The sequence below is a fragment of the Ailuropoda melanoleuca genome, chromosome X, assembly GCF_002007445.2.
Source record: "Ailuropoda melanoleuca isolate Jingjing chromosome X, ASM200744v2, whole genome shotgun sequence".
NCBI classification, from domain to species: domain Eukaryota; kingdom Metazoa; phylum Chordata; class Mammalia; order Carnivora; family Ursidae; genus Ailuropoda; species Ailuropoda melanoleuca.
The window spans coordinates 8,452,215-8,475,700 of NC_048238.1; the positions used below are offsets into that span (position 1 = coordinate 8,452,215).

Consider the following 23,486-nt stretch of genomic DNA (forward strand, 5'->3'; position numbering starts at 1 on the left):
TCCCCCCCAAGCAGAGAATGATCCCGCACTACATGTCAAGAGTCCCAACGTCAGGAAACACTACCTTAGCCTAAGACCTCCCAAAAGCCAGGCATTCTGAATGGGCCATTTGTGGGTAAGAGATTCTCATTTCCAGTTTAGAAACCTCTATCTCCACCTGAGCCATGAGGTTCTCTCACCCTGGGGTGGAGGGCACATAGAGCCATGGCGTCCACTTGGTGCATCTTCTCGAAGCATCGATTTACTCAATCATTACAGCTGGCAGTTGCACACTATGCCCTGACATCCTGGGACATTAGGTCATTTTATTTTCTCTTTCATTGGACACACGAGAGAGGCCCTAGCCCACTAGGAAGTGTCTAAAAGGGGCCAGAAAGAAGATTCTGGTTTTCATTAGCTTTGCCTTGTAGTCCAGAAGACACAACAGCAGCATCTGCGTCACAGATAATGGCAACAGCAAAGGGATACAGCTGCAAGGGGTTGCTTGGGGTGCAGACCAAGCTTAAAAGTCAAAATATTTTCGGAGAACAGCTCTGCTGTATCGACTCAAAATATGATTGTTCATATCATTTGACTCAGCAATTCTATTTCTAAGAATGTATTTTACAGAAATATTGACAAAATGTGCAAGATACAGTCACAGACGTTCAACACCATCTCTGATAGCAAAGAAAAATAAAAATAATAGAAATGCATGCGTATGTTCACCAAAAGATGTGTGCTAGAACGTTCACAATAGCGTTATTTGCAACAGCCATAATCTGTCAACTACCCAAATGTCCACCAAGAGAATGAACAAACAAACTTCAACCACCTACAATAATATGAATGAATGCCACAGACATCACTTTGAGTAAAAGAAGTCTGACACAAAACAGAATATACTGTGTGAAACCATTAATACAAAGTATAAAATTAGGCAAAACCAATCCCCTGCTAGGAAAAGCAGATAAGAAGTTACTCTTGGGGAGAAGTGACTGGAAGGGAATCAAGGAGGCCTCGTGGGTGCTGGTCATGTTGCTTTCTCATCTGCCATAGTTGTGTTTGCTTTGTGCAAACTCATTGAATTTCAACCTTGTGCATCTTTCCACATGTATATTTTATACACACACAGACACACACACAATTTCTACATAACTATATATACACACACACACACACAATTTCTACATAACTATATATATGTAACTACATATACTACATAACTATATGAACATCAACAACCTAAATGTCCATCAGTGGGTGACCAGCTATATATACTACAAAATGGGATATCTACTCAATAGAATTCTGTGCCACCATTAAGAAAAATGAAGTCGTTCACTCTGCATAAACTTAGAAAGATGTCCACTATATATAAACTTAAACAAGAAAGTTGCAGAACAGCATGAAAGTATGCCTACTATAATTTCTATGGGAAATACATGTTAGTGTAAGCACAGAAAGTCCAGAAATTATACTCTCAAATGGTTAATAGTAGCCGTCAGCTGAGGATGGGATTCTTAGGGACTCTGACATTCTGCCTAACGCATATCTGTATTGTTGAATTTATTTACAAATACGTATTATATTTGTATTTAGAGAAAAGGATCTATATGAAGTGAAGATGAACAAAATATGCCTTAAATTTGAGATCGTTATTATTTCACCATTCAGTAAGATGAGGGTTTCTGATGGATGAAGGACATGATAATGAAATAAACCTAGTTCCTTGCCTGCAGGGTTGCTAATTGAACCCAGTGGTGGAGGTCACATTGGTTTGTTGCTGGCAATCTTAACAATTGATTCAAATTAGCACTTGGTTGCTGGGTTGCCCCACATTCAAATCTAGTTATGGTGTGGCCACCGCAAACAGGATTCTTGGCCACACAAAGAATGTGTCTACAAAACGGCCAAACAACTGGATTTGTTTGATTAAATGAACAAAACCATATATTTGGAGGAAGGAAAAATCAAAACAGCTGCACCCAGAGTAACCCACTCGGATGGGTGGTTCACGAAATGTACCCATTCATTGAGTCAACATTTTAGCAGCCTCATGCGGACTCTCTGAAAGATCGAGTTTGAAATGAAATACTCATGAATAAACCAAGAGACCATAAGAAACACTTGTGTGTTTTTCCCATCATCAGCAAACGTTTGCTGAGTGCTCACTGTTGGTCTGCCGTCGTGATAAAACTGTGGGTCTGATTCTACAGCTTTATGATCAGTTGCCAATGTCATTGCGTTGAGTGCTCTTAATTCCATCCATGGCACAGAATGGAAGTTCCCTTAAAAGAAAAAAAGCCCCACTGATTTGGGCAAAGTTGATAAAACCGCAACTTTTCAAATAGAGTAAAGGTCTAAGAGACATATACGACAGGTGGATAGATTGTGTCTCATGCATCTCAACCCTGGCTGCACATTATATTCAACTGAAACAGAATATCCGGGGAGGTTCCTGGCCATCAACGATATTTTTGAAAGCTCCCCAGGCGATTCAAAAACACAATAAGAGCTGGAGCCATGGCTCCGACCAACTGCATTAGAAGCTAGGTGGAATGGGACCCAGACATGATGACTATTATTTAAAAGCTACACAAGCGGCTCTAAATTAAGATTATTAAAGTCACAGGTGGCCTTTTAGAAGCATTTTGTAAAGACAGCCCCTATTACTTGGTCTCAGATTGTGCAGGGCTGCTAGAAAAATGATCACTAGGTGAAACTGTACCACGTTATGCTTTCAGATGTTTCAGCTTATACACATAGAAATGGATTCCCAGTCTGTGAAGTGCTTACTATGGTTAAACGCTGTTCTGTGTGCTTGATTTAGATCATTTCATTTGGTCCCCACAATAATTCTACAAAGAATGGAGTGGGAATGGGTCTTCCCAGATGAACCACCACACAGATAGGTTTTCCCAGAAGTTTTGCTCTCACCCAATTTTATAGCTGATCGGGTAGACCCAGGCTCCTTCAGAGGCTTTATCTATTCTACCTTCTGGAAGAGTGGGAGAATAGGTTAAGGAAAAAATCTTATAAATACGCACTCTTAAAATCTTGAAAACATCTTTGAACATGCCTTTTGAAATACATTTAAGTCAGCATGACTTTAAGGTACTCTATAATACACCTGATAGAAACAAAAGCTAAAAGGAACATTCTGTAATTGTATTTACAGAGAAGCCACTGTGTAACAGCAACCTACTTGTAAACACCATTTGAGTGTACGAACGAGTCTGATCATGCTGCCATACACAGGGCATCAAGTCCTAGATGGTCAAGGTCACACAGACTAAGGCAGGCTGACAAAACGCTTCCATAAAACTGAGAGCAGGAAACATGCCAGTTACGACCTCGATGACTGGAAGCTTCCCGCTCTGCGCAGGGCACAGCTTGAGAAGGGGAATGGACCAAGGCACAATTGCCTTTAGTCCATTCACTTATAAATGAGTTAGCAGAGGATGAGGGCTTCCTCCACGCGTGCATTTCCGAACAGAAAAGAGGTCATGCTTATAAACTGATTTTTTTCTGAAATTTACGTATTTCTAAAGCCCACACACTTCCTCTCTCTCCATTCCTTAGACTAAGTTAGATTAGTAAAATATGACTAAACTGTGATTGCCCACTTGTTTTCATTAGCCACAGTATAAATCAAATCTCATGCTTCTTTTTGCTTGCTCAGGGGTCAATTTTAACGCTGAGTTAAACAAAACTCCTTGCAAACCATTAATACACTTCAAAGGTTCTAACCTAGAACATGCCGAATTTAAATTTATATGATTTTTAAATTATTGGCACCATGCATGGTGCCAATCCTTTATAATGAAGGTGAAAGACCACTGGCATATTCTGCCTTATTTTATTCTTTTAAATAACAATTTCGATCTTTTTGAAATAATCTGAAAAATGGGTGATTTTTCCCACCAGATATTTTTTGAACAATAATTTCATCCAAATAAGTGTGGCGCTTCTTTCCCCTATTCATCTCTTCACCATTTTCTAGAAGGAATCACAGAACTTTAGAGCTTGGGGTTCAGTGTTTGGACCTTCAAGGGCCCTGAAATAGTGGTCTTTCCACAATAGCACACTGGGTCCAGGTAGCAACCCCGCTCCCTCCACCTCTACGACCCAGCTCAATTCTCAGGTAACTGTAGATCTGTGGTACTCTACTTACTGGGGGTGATTTTGTGCCCTCCACAATGATTACCTAACCCCAAACGCCAAGAGTGTCAATGTTGACAAACCATCCAGTACAGGTTCTAAAAGACCCATTTTTCCAACCACATGTTCTATGATTCCATTGATACAAAATGTCCAGAATAGGCAAATCCACAGAGATAGAAAGTAGATTGGTGGTGGTCTCCGGCTTGGGGAAAGGGAAACACGAAATGACTGCTAATGAGGACGGGATTTCTTTTCAGGTGATGTTCTGGAATGTTCTGGAATTAAATTGCGGTGAAGGTTGCAAACTTTGTAAAGACACAAAAAATATACTAAATCTCACTCAATTATACATTCTAAATGGGCATTTCATGGTGTGTAAATTCTGTATCGATAAAAGTTATTAACATTCTTTTGATAGATCTTGAATTCAGTAATTTCTATCCTTCCTATGCAAGAACTAATATTGGACAGCATTTCTGAGTAGCTCTAGTTTTGACTGGAGAATATTCTCTGGCAACACTTTTTAAATGCAATCCTATATCTTATAAGAAAGACTTTAAGATTGTCTTTATTTCTAAAATGACTTAATTTCCCATTTCCCCCATAATGTTATTATTTGATCTGGGGCCCTGAGATATAGTTCATTCATCTGTGAGCAAATAGGTCAGGAGTGGCTGCGACAGGGCAGAAATCCAGGGGTCTGGCCTCTGATCGGGTTCTCATTGCAATGTGAAGACGGCCAAGTCATCGGACCACTTTGTGCCTCAACTTCCTCATTCCTGACACAAGTCTAAGCTTCCTGATAAACCTTTTTATTAGAAACCCAAGAAGGCAAGGATGGGGAGAGCAGACGCTCACTGCTTCCCCACTGCCTATTGTACACGACTCTCTCCTTGCCCTGGCATTCGGGCCCTCTCTCTTCTGGGCCCTCCATATTGCTCTTTTCCATCTAAAACTTCCACTCCCGCTCAGCTGGTCTCCTTCGGTACCCCCAAACATGCTCTGCATTTTTCCATTTCGGATCCTTCCAATGACAAAGCCCTATGATGAACTGCCTCTATGTCTACCCAAATCCTCTGCATTCCCCAAACCCAAACACTGTTCCACCTTTCCCCAGAGCCTCTGGTTCATGATGAATGACAGCAGTTACTGTAGGTAAGGAATTCTACATTTAATTGCTAAGAGCATGGAAACACGACAAGATGTCACCCTTGGACCTCATCTAGTACTATGCCTTCGACCTCATACCATGCCAGCAGCAGCAGTTTCCTGCCAGCTCTCCCACGTACCAAGTGCACCTCCATATTGATGGCTTCATGCTGGCCCTTAGTTACCTAGAGATGCTTCATCTCCTCCAAGGGTTTGTGGAAAAATAACTGTCCTATTGAAACCTGCCATGCAGCACTTCAAATCCCCCTTAGCCAGCTCGACTTTTTCCTTTTCCTTAGCCCTTCCCACCTCCTAACATACCATTATTTATTATACCTATTGTTCATCGTTGCTCTCTGCAGGACTGTGAGCAGGGATCTCTGTCTTTTACTCCCTGATGCAGTAGATGAATTTAGAACATGGCTAGCATGGGGAACACAATCAATAATTATTTAAATATGCACAATGCCAGAACACTGGTTGGCACTTAATAAACGATAGCTTCACCATCACAGTCACCATCATCAACCAGCGTATCATCATGGGGCAACTCTTGTACTATTATTCTTCACTGTTGCACTGTTTAGCATTTCACGTTTCTTTATTTTAATTTTTTTTAAGTAGGCTCCACGCCCAGCACAGAGCCCCAGGCAGGGCCCGAACTCATGACCCTGTGATCAAGACAGATGCTGAAATCAAGAGTCAGATGCTTAACTGACAGAGCCACTCAGGTGCCCCTCTTTATTTTGTATAATGTATAAAGACTGAATTTTCTGAGGGTAGAGACTGACAGGTATATATTTTTTATAGGTCTTTTTTTAGATCGAGATATAATTCACACACCATAAAATTCACCACTTTAAAGTGTACAATGGAGTGGCTTTTGGTACCGTCACAAGGTTACACAACTACCACCGCTAATTCCAGAACACTTCTTTCACTCCCCTCTCCCAAACCCAAACCAATTAGCAGTCACTCCCCATTCCTCTCTCCCCCAGCCCTTGGCGACCATGAATATGCTTTCTGTCTCTGTGGATTTGCCTCGTCTGGGCATTTCCTAAAAATGTGTTTGGCTTCTTTCTCTCAGCATGTTTTCAAGACTTATCCACAGTGCAGTGCGTATCAGTGCTTCGTTCCTTTGTATGGCTGAATGCTATTCCATCAGATGGATATCATGCCATATATTTATATGTGTTCTATGCCTTGGATATTACAGACACTCAATAAATACTTGATACTAATGATTTAAAAATTCTGGAGATGTACGAAATGCTATTGAGAAAAAAACTTAGCACATGACTATGATTCTCCTAAGAGCATGATAATGATAAAGATGATGGACTAGGCGAGACCCAAAAAGTGGAGATTTATTATGATTATTATTGTAGAGCTATGTTAGCATTCTACTGAGGAAAATGTTGCCTACAACTAGAACAACCTTGCACTCACTCCACAGATTTCTGTGACGGACTATTACATCTGTGTAATTTCATTGCAAGTAAAAATTCCCTATAATAAAATGTATGTGCATAGAATTAAATTAATTGCTGGTCTTCTTCCTGATTCATTTCATTCCTCAGAATTATATCAGCTTCAAATCTAGTTAATACTCCAAGCAGACATACCACTCGTGATGTGATTTTGTCATAGAGGTTTGGAACTAATTTTCAACTGCCATCACCGGATCTTACATAAGTTAGGGATGTGAAGAAGAGGATATTAGCTGGAAAGCTACTCAGGGCTCTGTGCACGTTCGAAAGGCCATTAGCTAAAACAATAACTGGAATGCATACCAGAAGTGACAACACATCGCTGATACTTAAGTCTCACCAGATATTTCTTGTCCCCTGTAGAATGAGCAGATCATAGGAAAATCGTATCCTGACATTTTATATTTGTATCCCTGTGGGCAGTTCCTTAAGAGATGAAGATGAAAATTATGCCACCAAAACTGTAACAATATAAGAATGTTCTGTCCAAGAACAATAGAAGAAACTCTGCGGAGCAAATATGTGACAACGATTATTTCCAACCTTTTAGGTGGTTAACTATTTCCTTTGTTTCTTTCAATTTGCTCCCTCTGCCCCTTGAGCAATGACTAAAATTGTCACTCTTCATACTGGAGGTCATGATTATGAAGAGTCAAATGTGTCTTGAAGGACATCACTAGCTTTCCCTCTCTGATGTCTTCCCATTTTCCAGGCAGTAAGGTAAGTGTACAAAAGAGCCAAGAACACTGGAGAAGGTCAGGCATCATGGGTCAGTGGCCCAACCACAGTTCTGGCCTCGGCTGTCCTGCCAAAGACAAGTTTTTTCCACCGTCGCATGTTGCTTCTGTTCAGAAAATACCAGTCTGCGCATGTGTACGCTGAACCCCAGTAGGTAGGTGCAACTTACTTTGGTGTACTTTGCTCAATAAGCATAAGTAAAAATGCTTGTTTTTACATTACTGTGGTATCTCTGTTAACACAGATGCAACATTTTCACTCCTGACAGTGACCAGTTAATTATAACCCAAACAACACACTCTCCATCTGCATATAATTTCCCTTATTGAAAATTGCTCCACCAGATATTTAGCAAATGCTTACAGATCTTTCAAATTATAAGCTGTACGAACTCTTTTTGTGAATGCTTACCTTATTAGGATATTTTCTACTACTGATCTAAAAGGGACCCTATCACTTGAAAAAAAATCTTTTTTTTTTTTTTTTTGGTCTTTGATTTTCTGTTCAGCTTTATCTGCCTGTGATAATGAATAATCTATAAACCCAGGGCCTATGGGAGAGATAGCACCGTCACTTACTCACCACTCTTGCTGAACATGATTGAGAAATTATGCCCCAAACTTCTTGTATCTCCCCTGCATTTGTTCCATTCATGGATTATTTAGAATAAATAAAATAAAATCTTGGCTTCCCAGGGACTTTCAGAAATGAGTCTCTTAGATAATTACTGTTAATATTTTGGTGACTCTCGCCTCAAATGGAGAAAAACGGAGAGAGGGAGGGAAAAGAAGGAAGAGGAGAAGAATCATTTTAGAGAAAGAGAACTTTAAGCATCTATTTTTTTTTCACCTGACTATGTGTCACAAACATTTTTCTCTGTCAACCAATACAGATTAACAGCCTTGTTTGAATATTACACAAGCCATAGTTGATTTGAACCAGCCCCCTACTGGTAGGCATTCTGTTTTCAGTGTTAGTTCATAGTGGAAACAGCAGGCGCTGGCTATAATTAACTCTTCCCCGATGACTCAGTGTGTGTATCAGTTAATGCACAATCATGCAGAAGTAGAAAGTATAGGACTTCAGGCTGAAAGAGGGAAGTCATCCTATTACAATTAATATGCCCCTTCCCAATCCAGCCAAAGAACAACTGGAATACTCTAGATGGTCCGGCTTCACCATAGCCCCTGATGCCTTTTGGTGTCGCTACTCTCCCTCTGCTCCCTCCTCACCCCTTTCTCATCCACGAACACAGAGACACAGAGTGTGTTAGCTTCCTGAAGGCGAGAAGGATGATTTGTTCCAACAGCCACTCTGAGCATTCTCTCCTCCAACTCAGAGTGGAGAATTCTTCTAGAGGCTGTGAGTAGTTTGAGAATTGGACCACGGTCCTCTTCACCTTTATACCCCAAGGCTGACGACTGCATTAGGCATATGCTAAGTGCTCCATAATGGCTGCTGAAGTCACATCGCAGTTTTGGCCTTTGAGGAATATGTTCAGAGCTTGTGACCAAGGGCCCTCTCCCTTTCCTGCATAGCTGTTTTATTTCCTACTGCTTCCTTAATAAGTTTCATCTTTTCTTTTCAGGACACTGGTGGCTTGCTAATAAGTCTGTCACCATCTTCAATCACCACTTTGAATTACCACTACAATGCATTTCCCTCTTCTTACTTGTGACTTTTTTCTTTGTTTCCTTACTTCTGTTACTGCTTTTCTTATGTTCCCTGTCCCAAGTCTGCTCACTTATTAAATGCTGTTAGCCAGAAGACTGTTCATAGTTTCAAACAACCAGCCATAAAACATGGTTAATTCCAGGGTATTCTGAAACAGGTAGTGATGGTTTGCAATCAAAGAAGTATGTGAATGTGGGTGAGAGAGAGTTTTTTGTTGTTATTCTTTTCAAATTACTCCTTTGGCTGAAGTGATTCTAGAAGACTAAGAAAATAATAATAATAATAATAATAATAATAATAAAAAAAAAGCAGCTTTTTATCTTAAGCAAACAAACTCAGTCACAAATAAGAAAAGATCAAGTGGATCTATCATAGTATATTTACTTATAGTAAATTATGGTTTGAGCTAACAGATCAGAGCCAAATATAATAAGGATATCAGGATAATGGATGGGAAAACTTTTACAGTATCTCCCTTTGAAGGTTCTTATTAGAAGCCATTTGCTGAAAGTCCATAGGAAAAGTTGACAGAGATGCTGAGTTATCCGTCTTAGCTGTCTAAAAGGGCCAATCAAAATCACTGAATCAAGATATCAAGATTGCTTTGTCTATGGAGAATCCACATAGATCAAGGACTTTTAAAATATATTTTCATAATGTCATGGATAACTTCTCCACATTTTCTTCAATTAATCAACACATTCATCTAGCACCTAGCTTGTGAAAGAGATTTTTCTAGACAACAAAGAGCTCCCAAGGAAGTATAAGACACAATATCTGACTTCCACGGGTTGCAAAGGGAAATCACTGTGTCTACTGGAATCACTTAGTGGCAGTGTACCTGAGTTCTGAAGAGGATACAATGCCACTCCAGCAAAAAAACCAAACAAAACAAAAACAGCAGCATAAAGAATAATATTTTCTTATAAGTAAATGTCCACAGAAGAAACATTTAAAAGCTGACTTTGGCTCCAGTTACTTCAGAATACTCACTCTTGAAATTATTCCAGAATATTGGACAATCTTGGACTTGCTTTAAAAGATTGGAGAGTTGAGCTCCCCTAGATGATAAGAAAGGCTTCTGGAACTCCTAACACCTGACTTAGCTGAAGATCCCCTACATGCCTCAATAATTGCTCAAAACCAGGAAGTTAAGCAAATGGGGAAAACCCCCAAAACAAAACAAAACAAAACAAAAAACATCCTCCCAGCAGTCAAAAAGCAAGGCTACAAGACTGAAACGTTTGAGCTCTTCTCACAAGTGAGCCTCCCGAGCCAACAGCACTTAGGGCATCTCTTTACTTGCAGTCCACACATAATTCTAACAAGCTTGACCATCAGATTCTTCCCAGCACACTGTAAATTAGAAGCAGCAAATTATGAGGGGAGAAGCTGTTAGCATCAGCAACATGGACACAGCAAAATGTGATGAGTTGCGAGTCAAGGAAAAGAATAATTATAAAATCTGTTGTTGTTGTCGAGTGCCTACTATTGGAAGCCAAGCGTTCTGGGAGGTGAAGACATTTAAGACACACTTCCTTTCAGAGCTCCAGACTGCTTTGGCTCTTGACTACCATGGCCTCCCTTCATTAAACGTATTCAATTAGGTCCATGTGAGGAGACAGAAGGGTGGTGGGTCAGAACCTCACTGCCTGGGATTAACCCGTGCTTTCCCTCATCTCTGACCACTGGCAGGAGCCATCTGGGTTTTGATATGTGCCCAAAACATATCAAACATATGCCAGCCTGAGGTCTTTCCACACGAGCTGCATGTTTTGCAGCCCTGCCTGATCCCACAGGCCCCAGGAAGGACTCTAGGGCAGCTGTTTCTGGGCCAGAAGGTGTCCCAAGTGTGATTTTTTTATAACCCTTTCTTGGACGCTCTTTCTTCCTACTAAGCAAGAATGGGAACCTGTAATCCATAAGAGTGTTTATTCACTCATCATTTTGGAGAAAAGCTTTTAGAAACGATAATTAAGGGGCACCTGGGTGGCTCAGCCATTAAGCGTCTGCCTTGGCCTCATGTCATGATCCCAGGGTCCTGGGATCAAGCCCCACATTGGGCTCCCTGCTCGGCGGGAATCCTGTTTCTCCCTCTCACACTCCCCTTGCTTGTGTTCCCTCTCTCGCTGTCTCTTTTTGTCAAATAAATAAAATCTTTTTAAAAAAAGAAACGATAATTAATTCATGCATGTATTTATCTGCTACAATAATAAGAATGGTCTCAGGTTCTTAGGTATTCAACATGTGTATTTGGAATGAATGCCTAAGTGAATGAAGACACCTTCTCAGGTCACAAATGTTCCAGGGATAATGCCATAGAGAAAAATATTTTATGCTTATGATTACTTTTTTTAAAATAGCGATTCTTTTAAAAAAGGGAAGACAATATTTGACACCAAAGAGCAAGAAAAACAAGAACACAAATACTCTGGAAGTGTTGTAGCCTCTACAGAACAAAATAAGCAGTTGATGTAATAAATTCTGTTTTCTTTTATAAACTCAACTTATTCATAAATGAAATAATTGCCTACAGAAAAAAGATTTTCAATTGAAATTTTGTTTTTTTCTCCAAACATTAACTTTTAAACTGCATATGTGGGACCTAAATTAGCGGAAGAAATTTCAGCAGAGAGATCCATATTTTAATACCTTATGATTCAGAATATGCAGTGGGAGAAAATAAACAGAAAGAACCACATTGTTTTTATTGTATTTGCCATCAAAGTCTGAACAACTGTCCATGGTGAACTGGCAATAACTCACTAGCCAGTGGACCGGAGAAATTAATGCCACAATAAGGGATCTTTCTGTTGCTCCTTGTGGACAAATGCATGAGTCTCTCATTCTTGAAACGGGACATAAAGTAATGAAATAAATTTTGTGAAACTACAAGACCACTGATAGTTCGCCAGTGACTTCATTAGTAGAGATGAACTACAACTTTGCAGGAAAAATATGTCCTGAGTCTTTCAGACACAATTATATGTAATTAAATAAAATAGAAAAAGAGATTGAAAAAGAATATGATGTGATCTACATTGCCCTTCCTCTCCCTCCTCCTTTCCCACACCACTTTGCTGCACACCCCCCACCACCTCCTCCTCTAAGTTAAGCTGATGCCAATTCTCTTAAAGGATTTTAAGGATTTCACAACTTGCCTTCAAAGGGAAGGAATCCTTCTTGCCTCTGATATACAACTCACCGATAAACATATTCATAAATAAATGCAAATCCTGGACACAATTGGCTTTTGGAACTATATTTGGCATTCACTTTCGCTCATATCTTCTGCCTGTTATAGTCTTCCACTTTCTTCTCTGCTATTTTTTTCTCTCTCTCTGATTGAAAGATCTACCTTTCTTCACCATGGTTATTTGTTCCCTACGAATTCATCTGCACAGATCAACTTATAATCTTATTAGCATTTTAAAAATATTAACTGTGTGCCAAGTGATGGGTTTGGGAGGAGGATAACTTTCTATTTCCCTCACTGATGCCTCTTATCTAGTTTTCACACTAATCCTTTTAGGTAGATTTTATAATTATCCCCCATTTTACTGATGAGGAAACTGAGCCTCAGATAGGCTAAGGATTTTGTCAATGGTGTCTCCACCCTTGGTGAAGCTGGGGTCAGGACCCATTAAGTCTAAGCTCTTGTTCTTCATAGTACTACATTGCCTTTCATGGGTATTTTCTCCTTGAATTTAATTCAGCCAATGCGGAGTGTATATATAAAAATATATGTACCTGTACAAACTCTAAACACACTACTTAAGAAAGGGCGCTTGGGTGGCTCAGTTGGTTAAGTGTCTGCCTTCAGCTCAGGTCATGATCCCGAGGTCCGGGGATTGAGCCCCCTGTCAGTCTTCCTGCTCAGCGGGAAGGGAAGCCTGCTTCTCCTTCTTCCTCTGCCCCTCCCCGCCCCCCCCGGCTTGTGCACTCTCTCTCTCTCTCAAATAAATAAATACAATCTTTCTGAAAATTTTTACAAAATATTACCTAAGTAGTAAAAGGGATCTGGTTATACCACCAATAGTGTCTGAGTATATATATTCAGTATTCCCTTTACTGATCTAATACTGATAGCTCAGCAGCTACCGCTCCTCACCAGTTACCGCTCCTCACCAGTTACAGATTTGCTCTTTAACTGATCCAATGCTAGAACAACAGAAACAATCCATACGCTTTGCTAAGGTAGAAAAGAGAAGAGCTTTGGTTGCTGTCCTTTAGGCAGAGGAGAGGCTGCTGAGAACATGGGAGCACCTAACAGGGAAGTTAAGAGGCTCCGAGAAAGAAAGGAATCTGGATGGGTTGTAGGATGGGGCCGAGGAGAAGGGACTTGTCCCCCTTTCAGTGGACACCAGATTGGTGATAAAGGAATGGCCACAGGAAACAGAAAATACTTTCAATGAAAGTAGAAAACAGAGCAGTGGTGATCCCGAACTTATAATCCCTCAGAGAAATACTGGGGAGAGCCTTGGGGGTTTACCAGAATGGGGTTTGAATCAACTTATCCTGATCTGAAAGAGCTGGGAAACCCTAGGGGACATGTTGATTACACTACAGAAATTCAACAATCTAGCTTTTTGGGGTAAAGAACAATGTTATGTTTGCTAGAACCAGGGAACAGACAATGACATAGCCACTTCTTAAAAGTAACTTTGAATGTATCAGCATGTGCAGTCAACTTACTTGCTGACTTAAAAACAGTCTGATGAAATTTTTTGCCTGTTAAACCTATTATTGCCCATAATGAAAGACTCTATAAGCACTAATCACAACATGCAGCCTTCTGTTTGATCACAGTTTTTAAAACTTCATGATACAGGGGTTTTTGTTATACTCAACACATTTTCCTTCAGAAATCTGATTGGTTACTCCAGACGCCGTGAATGATATAAATTGAGCTCTTAGTTGGAAGAAATCTAAAGGATCAAGCATCCCTGAGTTTCAGACAGAAACTTCCTCTGAATACGCATATTCAAAGGTATGTGGATTTTATTCATTTGATATCCTTTCTATGGTACTTATTTCTTTTTCTGCATTTCATGTACAAAAGATGCAAATGTATTCTGCATCTCTAATACTTTATGCTGTCATATTAAGTTACTTCTTCAGTTGGACCATAATTAAATTAGACTCTGATTACTTAGATGAATTATTTTACTTCCTAATGCAGCAAAGTGTTCGTCTGTATTTTTTTTTTTTTAATTTTACTTCCAGAATCCCAAAGCACTTTTCAGGGACAAATCTCACAGCAAAATATTTATTTTAATTACTTATCAATTAAGATAAAAATGATTTTTTTCCCACAGGCTGTCATCTACTACTTTAAAAGCCATTTTGTTTAATTATATCAAATACAACCATCAACTAAATGTGGTGCTTTCTCATTAATTCAAACTTAAACAGAGAAAACATCAGTGCACTTTTTATAGCCAGCATTATTACACATGGTACTCACTTTCTCTGCAAAATTTAAGATCCTTCTGACAGCTTTCATGGTCAACAATTTGTACCACAAAGTAATGTGCATATTTTAGGATGGCCTGTTTTGCTTCGTATCCCAGGGGTCATAAAGTATATAATTACAGTGCTGTGCCAAACAAAAAGGAAGATGTCATTGACTAAATATGGAAAATTTCAAGGAGCAGTCATTCACAATTCATGGACTAATCACAAAGTATTAGCACTGTCCTCTCCCTTCCATTCAACCACATCTGTTGCTCCGCATCGAGCTCAGAGATGTCACCTGCGGGTCTTGCCTGAAGTCCTACCAGTCGAAACACCTGGAACTTCACTCCACCCCTTCCTTACTCTATTTTGGTAGATTATTTTCTCACCTTTTCTCAGATGATTAGTCTTTGTTTTTAACAGTAGCAAGGCTCAGGTGGACTGTACAAAAAAACAAAACAAAACCATTTTTGTACCCTCCTGGTTTTAAAAGTAGCAAATACTGTGCACCTTGAAGAATTGCACAGCTTTTAGAACCAACTCCATTCTTGTGGCCATTAATTACAAGCTACGGCTAGCTTCTAGGACTCCCCAGCTGCACAGGTGTAGGAAAATAGCACACCAAATCATGTAATGATAGATTCATATCGCTACAATTTGTTCTGCTCTCAGCCGAAATGAGAAGCATCCTTATCACCATCAGGATTCCAAAAGCAATGAAATGAGCTCTGAACTGGAAATAACACGTGAATGAAGTAACCTCACAAAAAGCAGTCCCATCCTTTTTACTGGCAATGGACTAATATGGATTATGTGGGTTTTATGGAGCATTCATTATGTCCACATTTGCAAACAGATTTTTTAAAAAAGTGTCAACTTCTGTTTCAGGGCCATCAAGACATGGGGACCTGGATTTTGTTTGCCTGCCTCTTGGGAGCAGCCTTTGCTATGCCCGTGAGTAAAATACCCCTGCAAATGTCAATATCCAATTTCACAAGCTTGGAAATAAAAATCTGCCCCACAGTTGGTAAACTTTAGGGTTTAAGACAATACAAGATCAGATGTCCTCAAATGTCTCTGTGTTTAAGAAATACTTGGAAGAGCTTGTTATAAAAAAATATTCTCAGATGCCTCCACCCAAGACTCTGATTCAGGACAGCCGGAGTGGGGGTAGTGCCCAGGACTCTGCATTTTAACAAGCACCTCAGCAAAGTCTGTAGAAACAATTAGCTCAGAAATATCATCGCCCATCTCTAGATGGAGGAAACTTTTGGAAGGGACCCTCAAAAGGCCTCCAGAGAAAGTGCTCAATCAGCCATAGGCAAATACTACAAAAATGCCAGTTTTCTCTAAAACCCAATTTCTCACGAGTGTCCAACTCTCTTCCTGCCCTCCAAACTCTACTGCTGTTATCCTTCAGAGGGTAAGGTTTCTATGTTAGGAATTTCCTTCTTGAACCACCTCCTTGTTGTCAGAGGCCACATCCCTTTGGGCGCACCTGCTAAGCACATGGGTGCCTCCGTGTGGTTGTCCCGAATCCTACCTATGCCCAATGCATGTGGATATTTTCTACATTCAAATGTACCAAGGACTGGGAAGTCTGGCCCATTCTCTTAGACATAGGTACATAAGGTCAGAGAGCTTAGATCCCATGCAGACAAAGCAGGACCCAGCTGCTTTCCGGTGGCATAGAGAGAGTTGATACAACCAGAAGCCAGCAAAGCTTGCGTATCTGCCTCCTCTCTTCCTCTCTCGCCCACAAGACCAAGATTCTGTGCTCTGCCTTCCTGAAATCCTGCATTGTGGCAATTTCTAGTCCCCTGAGGGGCCTCTGCATTACAAATTGAGCCCTTTTTCCACTCCTCAGTTGAATAACCCTACTCCCTGAGGACTTATATCAAGAAGGTATAGGAAAGGCAGTTACCTGACTAAAAGAATTCACATTCAGATGAGAGCAAATAAACCCTTTTATAAACTACGAGCACTTAAAAATAATAGAGCCTTAATTAGCTCAATGTCTGTGGGAGAGGCTCCGTGCGATCCTCTCTCCTCTCCCTCTCCCCCACTCCAGGGCCAACCGGCATTGTACAATGCAGGCATCAGTCACACAGCCTCCCTTTTGATGGGACAAACAGTCCTGGTGTAGATAATTATTCAGGCTGTTTTTTATTTTGAACTTTAATTTTTTTTCTGCCATAAAAACTTCAACAGAATCATAAAAAGAATCAGTCTAAATTTCATAAATCAACTCTCTCACTTTCCATGGGACTTAGAACGTTTCCACTTTACTGCACCCGTCTCCGCACACTCATCAAGAATTCACAGGTAGTTGCTGCTTCTGTTGTTGTCGATGTGCTCTGCATGCCAATCGTAAGGAATCTCTTTGATACTGAAGCACCTACCCACCTCCTGATCTATAAGGGAAGGTTTGTGACACAGTTCTCTTCTTGTTGGTATTTCATAATTGTGTAAGAGAAACCCATCTCTCTTTCCAACACGGAGTGAGTTGCATTAAGACATAAAATGGCGGACGGGAGAGAGTAGGGTTATTTGACAACATGGATGGGGGGGGTGTCCGAAGATCACTGGAGGATAACTGTGTGCTGATTTTTGCTTCCAGGTCTTGGGAAAGTCATTTAGTTACTCTGGACCTCTTTAAAATAAGAGGGCTCCTCTCCTACACAGCGTACATGTTCAAACGAAAAGTAGACCTCAAATATATTCTGCACCATATAGATTTTTTTTTAAGTAGCTTCAGTCTCTCTTAATGTGAACAATTGCATATTGACTTAATCTCTTCCTCTCTCTCTCCCTCTCTCTCTCCCTCTCTCCCTCCCTCTCCTCTCTCCCTCTCTCTCTCCCCCCTCCCTCTTCTCTCCCTCTCCCTCTTTCTTTTTCTTCTCCTTTCCCCTCTATAAAAGCTACCACCTCATCCTGGGCACCCTGGTTATATCAACTTCAGCTATGAGGTAATTTTTCTCTTTACTAATTTTGACCATTGTTTGAGTTAACAATGCCCTGGGCTCTGTAAAGAATAGTGTGTTGATTCTTTATTCAAGATGTTTCTCAGTCCTGCTTTTTCAGTTCCCATTACCAGCTTCCTGGTTTAAGCCCTGATGGGTTGCCTCAAGCCTGCACTGCCCCAGCACACTCCTACTTGGCCTCTCTGACTCAGTTTCTCCTCCTTATACGGCTATAAAGCTATCCATCATGAACTACCACTCAGGGTGGGGCTGCAAGGTAGGGCAGAAAGTGAACTCTGGCTGAACAGCTTTGTTCTATTCCAGCCTGTGAAAGGTGGGGGAGTCAGGTAAGATGTTATTTAAGATCCTTTCCAGCTAGAAACTCCTGATTCTAAGATGTTCACACTCTATGTGTCTCTTTTGTTCGTCTTTACTGAAAGATCAGTGATCAGTGACCAAGTGGTCCGTGAGACATTCTGCAGAGCAATGGAAAGCATGAGATTTCTGGAAATCAGGATTGAGGCTCTCCTCAACCCCATACTAATCACGTGACCTTGGGCAAATCATTTTCTCTAAAACTTTGGTTTCCTCATCTGGAGAAGGGAAATAATTATAACACACACACTTAAAAATATGGCTTGAGAAGCGAAACAGTTAAGCAATATAAAAGGTGTTTTGTCAAGTACAATTTGAGCAATGTTAGTAGTTGTTTGTTGTATTAATACCAAATGCTGTACTACAACATGAAGGAGTCCCCAGAGCTGAGGTTAACCAAGTATATCCTGTTTAGGGAAGAATGAAACTCTTACTTCTTTCAAAGGTTCAGATGACAATCTGTGAATCTGCTTACTCATACAAGCTGAGGAAAAGTGCTAATAACAATTTGAGGCAAGATTTTCTGTGAAACCTTAAAAGCTTTGACATATTTGACTAGAAAACCTGTGTTTCTAGGCTGAGGGACAGATTTGTTGCCTTCCTTATTTTTTCATTGTGACATCAAATCAAAAAAGGATATGACTAATGTTATGTCACATTAATTTTTTTGTTTTGTTTTGCTCTTGCAAAGAAGAGCAGGTGCTGTGGATTGGAACAGAATTACCTTTGTGACCTTGATCAAGCTCATGAACCTCTTTAGCTCCCCACGACCTAGTCTGTAAAAGTGAGGGTGAGGATACTTGCCTTACTGTACGTGAGAACACAAGAAAAATGTGTGTGATGGGGATGTGACATAGTGCCTAACACTTAGGAAGCACCTGACAAATGTTTACTTTATTCTTCCTTCTATAGAACACACACTTTCAGGCTATCAATATTGACAGGACTGCATCAGTGAGTCTGCATTTCATGCAACGAAATTAAAGCAAATGTATTCTAATGTCTCTTTTTCTTAAGGTGCTTACCCCCCTGAAGTGGTACCAGAACATGATAAGGCATCCGGTATGTAGATATTTTTTTCTTTATTCCCTTAAAATATTAAGGGAATTATGCATTTCAATTCCCTTTTAAGTGAAATAACATATCTATGTCACATACAGACACTAATGGAAAATTCAGTCTGTAAAAGGTCATATCTGTGTACACAGTTAGAAATTCTTGCACAGGAAAAAAACGAATAAATATTCATAGTAATAATGACAAAGAAAACATGACTACTTCTCCAGCTGGAAGTCAATGGAGCCAATGGTAAACCTGACTCTTTGTTTCTCACCAGTACCCTTCCTATGGTTACGAACCCATGGGTGGATGGCTGCACCACCAAATCATTCCCGTGCTGTCCCAGCAGAATCCCCCGAATCACGCCCTGCAGCCTCATCACCACATCCCCATGGTGCCAGCTCAGCAGCCCGTGGTCCCCCAGCAACCAATGATGCCACTTCCTGGCCAACACTCCATGACTCCAACCCAACACCACCAGCCAAACCTCCCTCTGCCTGCCCAGCAGCCCTTCCAGCCCCAGCCCGTCCAGCCACAGCCTCACCAGCCCATCCAGCCCATCCAGCCCATCCAGCCCATCCAGCCCATCCAGCCCCAGCCACCCATGCACCCCATCCAGCCCCTGCCGCCACAGCCACCTCTGCCTCCGATGTTCCCCATACAGCCCCTGCCCCCCATGCTTCCTGACCTGCCTCTGGAAGCTTGGCCATCAACAGACAAGACCAAGCGGGAGGAAGTGGTGAGTATCCCTTGAAGCCACTACAACACCTGGGAAAATGGTAAAGCAAAATTAGCCCCCAGAGTTCTAAGTTCTCAAATAATCCAGGGTCTAGAGTTTCAGTAGCTACACAGGTCAATGCCTCTAGTAGTCCAAGGATGTGTTTATATTATAAATAAGTTTATCTATGAAGCTTAGTAATTAAGACCATAGTTTTTATGGTGGGTTTAAATTCTACGATTATTTTGAATTTTCCCCAGAAAATATATTACTGAAACCCATTAATTTTAAGGACAGCAGTATAAGGGAGTATCAGTTCTCCTTATATTTCAAAGGTTTGACTAGCAAGAATAGGCTAGAATTACACTAAAGATAAAAAAGGGTAATTTTTGAGAGTGGAAGGGGGACGCAAATATTTGAACAAGCTACAAAAGGTAGGTGGGAAGTCTCTTTGAAGACCTCTTTAATCTCTTTAAAGGAAGATTACCTGTCTAAAGTGGATTTTACTCTAACTTGGAGGAAGCTAGACAGTTTATTAGATTCCTTTTCAGTGCTGGGTTCTATAGATTAAATTTTTCAGCAAGAAGCTTTCACAATTAAGCACAAAATTAATTGCGTTACAGAAAGCTCTTCTAAGTGAGTGGGAAGTAGCCAATAAAATAAATGACTTAGATGCATATCTATAAACACTTATTCTGTGCATATGAGATTATGTAATTCTACTGCATATGTAGTTCCGAGTTATAAATGCTATTGATGATTTTCTACTGAGAAGCAGTGAGGGATGAGGTGGAAGCAACCTGGATGGGGAGCTAGGATACCCAGGTTCCAGTTCTGGCTTTGCCTCCACAGAGAAAATGGTATTGAACAAGGTACTTCAAATTTATGGGTGTTTTCCCTTTTTTAAAAAAAAGAGAAAGTGACTACATCTGATAATTTCCAGCCTCTGTCCAAGCACAAATACCATAGTTTCCCAACAAAAAATTATAGCGTATGCCATAAATGGCTTCACAACGATGAGCATATCTGTGGAGAATATGGGGCAAAATTTTTGAAATTGTATCCCAAATACTTTGGTGCCTCTCATTGATTCTTCTGGTCTAAGGTACTGTTTCCTCTGTATAGAACATGCATTTATTCATTGCTTCATTAATGATTAAGGCCATGAACTTTATAATGTGCTCACATCTTATCGGAGCTATTTCTGGAAAGGTGACCTTGGGCAGGTAGTTTGCACTCTTTAAAAAACTCCTGTGTAAAATGAGAGTATCAATATTGGTAGCTTCTTAAGAGTTGTTTTACAGAAAATAAAATCAAGTGATGAGCTCAGAGCCTGGCAATGCAGGAAGTCCTCAGGAAAGTGCAGCTACTGTTACTTTATTATTATGTAAGAGTTGGAAGTGTCCTAAAGGCAGGGACCTCCATTCTGGATATCTCCTCTCCAATGACAATAAGATAACGAAGAAACTTGGAAAATTACAGAGTTCGACTTAAATAGTTGTACATCATTCTGGCAAAACGGAAGCCACACGTGTGATTGTAAATGATACTCACTAGGAATATCTGTAAATTATTTAAATTCTTCCTTTCGTTATTATTTTTAAGGATTAAGACATCAGGAAACGAGACAAGAACTGAAGTAAATACTTCAGGTGCTATCAGAATGACACAAGAACACGACGCATTTCGCCTGCCATCCCTTCACTTAGTAAATTCTGTAACTAAAAATCAGTACCATTAGCAAACAATAAAATGTTTTAAAAATCATTCACGTCTTTTGTGTTGCTTTAAGCTTAAATTTTCATGTCACTTCAGAGAATGTATTATAAATGGCTATTCTTGGATAAGGTAGGAACTGCTCATTCACACCTACAAAATTGACCATTCTGCAGGCAAATGAGGGACTATTTTTCCTTTTAGAGAAAATATATACTATCTCAAAAAATTTAAAAAACCCAAAAGTTTAGGCAGTAGTTATAATAGTAGATAAAGTGAAAAATTATGAACATGTACAGTCACGGAACCTAAATCAAATGAAGGGAAGTTTATATGAAAAATTCTTTAAATTGAAAAAAATAAGCCTTGAGAAATGTTTATATTACAAAACAAATTAAGACTTGGAGCACAGGCTTTATACCTCACACCACATTAGTAACCAAAATCCAATCTTTTGATCTCATTCTACTGAAAAGGATTTTTACATGAAATTATGTGATATGTATAATAACGTACTGAATTTTACATTATTGGGGTAATCAGTTTTCCTAAGAAAACTTGCATTACATGGAGCTTCAAATAGAGATTACAGTGATTTTGTACACAAGTCATTTCTTTCACTTAATAATTTTTAAGATGATAAACTGTACTGTATAGTCTTCAAAATGTTAACAAATGCATAAAATGGACTCAATACAAGTTTTCTTTCCCACTCATATTTATATTTGAATCTTTTTTTCCTCTTACACCCACACAGAATTGTAAACAATCTTTTTAGGGTTTACATTACACAGCACCCACAGTAACTTTATTCCAGTACCTTTATGATCAAGACTCCTCAATCATTTTCTGGAATGAATAAACATAACTTTACTGGGAGGGTCTTGATATTTAAACAAATAACTTGATTTAAAAGGATTTGGATCCCATAAAAAAGTAAGAAAGCTTTTAATCAATTTGCATGAACCAATTCTAATCAATTTAGAAAATATTTATTTATCACCCCTTAGGGTAAGGTACTATTTCATGCCCTGGTAAAAACAGTAAGTTCCCATCCTTAAGAAATCTAGAACCTACCAAAGGGATAAAATAAGCTCACAAATACTGACAAGAGAAGGCCTAGCAGCATTAACACTACAACAGAAATATAGTCAAAATGCCCTGGCAAATATGGCAGACTTCCTTAGCTAGATGCACAATAGCTTTCCTCACCACTCGTTCCTTGTTGGCAGAGCTGGAATTGCTCCCAGCGTCTGGCCTTCCACAAACTCAGGACAGATGAGTCCCTCCCCTGTTGCAGGGAGTGAATGTTCACTCCTCCATGCCAATAATGGCATCAATTACCATAACATACCATATCCATACCAAATATGGCATCTATTCCCTTTGCTAGTGACTGATCAGGGATGGGTTGTGATGGAACCTGAACAATGGATAAGGCCGCAAAGAACGTTTGCTAGGAGAGGAGGAGCTTCTGGGGGGAAAGATTACTTTCCAATTAAAAAAATACACACACGGGGGCACCTGGGTAGCGCAGTCGTTAAGCGTCTGCCTTCGGCTCAGGGCGTGATCCCGGTGTTCCAGGATCGAGTCCCACATCGGGCTCCTCGGCTGGGAGCCGGCTTCTTCCTCTCCCTCTCCCCTGCTGTGTTCCCTCTCTCGCTGGCTGTCTCTCTGTCACATAAATAAATAAAATCTTTAAAAAAAGTACACACACATCTGGAAAACAGTATGGAGGTCAAGAAGTTAAAAACAGAGCTACCCTAAGACCTAGCAATTGCACTACTGGGTATTTACCCCAAAGATACAGATGTAGTGATCCGAAGGGGCACCTGCACCCCAATGTTCATAGCAGCAATGTCCACAATAGCCAAACTGAAGAAGGAGCCCAGATGTCCATCGACAGATGAATGGATAAAGAGGATGTGGTTCATATATACACAATGGAATATTCCTCAGCCAGCAGAAAGGATGAATACTTACCATTTCCATTGACGTGGA

General features: G+C 40.1%; 2 protein-coding genes across 5 annotated transcripts in view; one reads left to right on the top strand and one right to left on the bottom strand.

Moving 5' to 3' along the window:
- The window catches only part of ARHGAP6 (Rho GTPase activating protein 6), a 477,667-nt gene that overhangs the window by 103,121 nt on the left and 351,060 nt on the right, over window positions 1-23,486 (bottom strand). The window lies entirely within an intron of this gene.
- AMELX (amelogenin X-linked) lies at window positions 14,148-19,805 on the top strand. The gene is made up of 5 exons (XM_034649325.1): window positions 14,148-14,187; window positions 15,543-15,608; window positions 17,576-17,623; window positions 19,010-19,054; window positions 19,329-19,805. The coding sequence occupies exons 2-5, from the start codon at window positions 15,555-15,557 to the stop codon at window positions 19,803-19,805; spliced, it is 624 nt and encodes a 207-aa protein (XP_034505216.1). The 5' UTR covers window positions 14,148-14,187; window positions 15,543-15,554.

What these genes read in the sequence shown, in the direction of transcription:
- AMELX (XM_034649325.1), top strand. Translation starts at nt 15,555, where the DNA reads ATGGGGACCTGGATTTTGTTTGCCTGCCTCTTGGGAGCAGCCTTTGCT. An exon ending in ATATCAACTTCAGCTATGAG is followed by an intron (nt 17,624 to 19,009) that starts GTAATTTTTCTC and finishes CTTTTTCTTAAG; the next exon opens with GTGCTTACCCCCCTGAAGTG. An exon ending in AGAACATGATAAGGCATCCG is followed by an intron (nt 19,055 to 19,328) that starts GTATGTAGATAT and finishes GTTTCTCACCAG; the next exon opens with TACCCTTCCTATGGTTACGA.